Source organism: Trichomonas vaginalis, chromosome IV (assembly GCF_026262505.1).
Source record: "Trichomonas vaginalis G3 chromosome IV, whole genome shotgun sequence".
In the NCBI taxonomy this organism is placed as follows: Eukaryota; Parabasalia; order Trichomonadida; family Trichomonadidae; genus Trichomonas; species Trichomonas vaginalis.
In genome coordinates this window covers 20,933,269-20,936,577 of record NC_067206.1, presented here as the reverse complement: position 1 = coordinate 20,936,577, position 3,309 = coordinate 20,933,269, and the positions used below count along the sequence as shown (strand labels likewise).

The 3,309-nt window shown below is 29.3% G+C and overlaps 1 protein-coding gene across 1 annotated transcript, besides 3 other annotated features; it reads right to left on the bottom strand.

The window, feature by feature from the left end:
• Positions 1-339, bottom strand: TVAGG3_0138390 (uncharacterized protein; the record flags this gene model as incomplete). The annotated part of the gene is made up of 1 exon (XM_051224194.1): positions 1-339. One exon carries the CDS (start codon positions 337-339, stop codon positions 1-3), a length of 339 nt encoding a protein of 112 aa, XP_051109180.1.
• Positions 340-1,539: 1,200 nt separating this feature from the next.
• Positions 1,540-1,577: a mobile genetic element.
• Positions 1,540-1,577: a terminal%2Cinverted (terminal inverted repeat of Banshee-A3 transposon ID:TVAGG3_0138380).
• Positions 1,578-2,178: 601 nt separating this feature from the next.
• Positions 2,179-3,237: a mobile genetic element.
• Positions 3,238-3,309: the final 72 nt, after the last annotated feature.

Sequence of the window (3,309 nt, the reverse complement as noted above, 5' to 3'; positions counted from 1 at the left end):
TCAGAGCAAACTCTGTTTAACCATGATCTTGAGGGGAGATATACTTCTAGCGAAGTAAACAATTCTTTTTCCTCTTGTTGGAAATTCGTCTGGATGAACAAGGCCAGCTAGATATAAAGCTCTGCTGTATCTATACTCCAGTAATTCGTAGGCAATCTGATAAGCTTCGATTACCTTTTCACATGCAAGACCTTTTGCTCTTTGATTGATTTCACCATAAAAATCAAGTAATTCGACCTCTGAAAGATACGATGGTTCTCCACCATTACATGTGGTTGTCCATACATTTTCCGCAATTGTATGTCGCAACTCTGCAGTTATTGAATCATCGCGTTCCATGTGAAATTCATCTTTGTTATCAGTGTAGCACTTTTTGTTTAGTCTTCTTTTGAAGATTTTACGTTGAATACGAGACAAAACTGCTTTTTCTCAATGAAGTTTACATTTGGCTTTAATGTAATTAAGACTTTTCATGTCACTTTTTGTAAAGTTCATTTTCGGTACGGAACAAATGCATATATTAATGCATTAATTCTAAATGTAATAAATTTTGTATCTTTGAAAATTTCAAAGTTAAAAAAAATTGGACTAATATTATTCGTCTTCAAATGTACTATGCAAATTAAAGTTTTTGGGCTATGGATTCTGTGGGATAAGATTATTGAAATTTTGGATGTTCCTCGAATTGGCCAGAGATTCGAGTGTCAATGCCTTGTTCCATAACATAGTAATTGTGTTTGTGACTGAGCATATTTTTTTCTAAAATATAGAGATTAAAATTGTAAAAATCTTCATTTAAGGAGTTCCTGTTAAATGATTGTGACTTGATTATATTTGTGTCGTTTTTGGTAGTCTCTTTATTCGATTTTGATGAATTTATGTTCGAAATTCGGTATTTAACTAATAAGATTCAGAGTAAAACACTGGAAATCGGATATTCTCTATGCCAATGAACTGGACAATCTGTGTGTTTGGGAGGTGAAATTCCAAATTTTTTTGAAATCCCGAAAATGAAGATCAACCCTTTATTTTTGATTAAGATATTTTACAATTTCAGATTTTTTTGAATACTTTTGATTCGGTTTTGTTAAAAGCATATCAGCTAACTTGTTTTAAAAATCACATATTTTTATGTGGTAAGACGAAATGATGGAAGTGAGGCATATCTCAATATTTTCACCAGATCTTCAGGCATTTAGCATGGATATATAATTGTTATCATGATTTGTATTTAGTAATATTATTTAATCCAACTTATCAAAGCTAAACAAGATAAGAAATGCGTTTTAATTTTTTTTTCAAACAAAATTGAACAAAAAATACACTTAGAAGATATATTTCTTTAAGTTATTTATAGTAATGGAAATAATATGGTATATCTATCATTAACATATAAGCAGATCATACCTCTCTTGTGCCATGCAATTATGAATTAAGAATTTTGTAAATTCAACTGTATATAATAATCTTTTAATTGAAAAACATCATCAGACCAAGAGATGTTAATCATGTGCATCTAATATAATTGTTTTTGTCTAGTGTTGAAAACAGAAATTCATCAAAAGTGACACCTCAGAAAAGCTATAATATTGAATTTTTGGAACTTTTGATAGAGCACGTTTTTAAATATTAATTAAAGTAAATGTATATTTTGTAAAGATTCTTTTTAATAAAAAATAAAATTTTGAAGAAGAACACAAAATCTTCTGAAAAATAATATCACATAAACTCATATTATTTTCTAATATATAACTATTTTATATAAAAATCAAATTCAATGATCTTAAAAGCGAAGGATAAACCTCAAAATTTACGAATATAATGAGTGGGAATATAATGCTTATCTATCATAAAACCATATGAAATATCAATTTTTGCTTTACGCCTAATTTTTGACGACAATTAGCAAAAAATGTTAAATGTTAACACTCAGTCCATTTGAATATGAAAAATAAAATTGACTTTGATTAAATGTTTTTATTTATCATGCAATTCTTCTTGCGACCAAAGATTTGAATAAAATTTCAAAAAATAAGATAGCTTAAAAATAATATACGGTAGTGTTTACTAATAGATGAATAGTATATAAATTCTATTAAAATGGATTTGATCCAAAAAGATATATAAAATTTGATCATAAATAAAATTGTTTAGAAGTCATTTAAAATGATGTAATTATTCAAATTTTGCTAAAACCCATTCCTCTTTGATATATAACTCCCATTTTTGCATTTCTGGCTCGTACCAAAATTTTGAAACTTCGAATAATTCGTTAGGAGTGTAATTACTATTCGTTTTTGGATTAATATCGAGAGATAAATGTGGAGTATTGTTGTATTTTTCAATGAACTGCTGAACTGAGTCCTTGATTTGTTGAATATCATCCAACTCGTCTGGCAAAAACTTTTCTAAGCTTGGCCACAGGCGCTCCACCTTGCCGTTCTGTCTTGGCATATACGGCAAGGTGTGCTTCCAAACTATTCCGTTTTCCTGCATAACCTGGCCGAATTCACCGCGGTTTTCACCGCCGTTATCGGTCCAGATGCAGTAAGGGATAAACTCCTCTAAAAGTTTTCTTAAAATATTCGCTGTTGAGTTGGAAGACTTGTTTTTCAATAATTTAGTTTTGAGAACTTTACGTGTCATATCATTCAATATGGCAAAGAATGGAAAAGAAACATTACCGTGAAGGTAATGAATATCGCAGTGCCATATCAAATTCTTTGATATGGCACGATATTTGGTAGGTGGATCTGCTGGTTTGTAATCTCTTTTTGAAGATAAACCTGATTCCATCATAAATTTTTCCACTTGATGAGGCTTTATTTTTTGTAAATTGTCAAAAATTTGATCTTTTGTCAAATCTTCTATATTTTCAAATTCTTTTGCAATTTCTTCTTTTTCTTTCTCACAATCGGGATTTTGAACAATATTTTGAAACCTTTTAATCAATAAATAAGTTTTTGAAATTCCTCCTTTATATTGTGAAACACAAGAATTAATTAATTGTTTTTGTTCAAATGTTGGTGGATTTGGTTTTCTGCCGCGACTAACTTTTGGTAATTCGATTTCTTGAAGTTGAAATGCTCTTCTTATTGTATTTTCGGCAACATTCAATTTAATTTTACCATTTTCCAATTCAACTTCCTTTCCCACACTTTTGTAATATTCACCTTCTTCTATTCTTCTTTTAGCTTCAAATAGCCATTCTCTGTTTATAGATTTGGCAGTAGTCATAAAAGTGGTCCTTCTTTTGTGATAAGATTCAAATTTGAATGTGGATGATAAATAAAAATCAAAAATAATTGT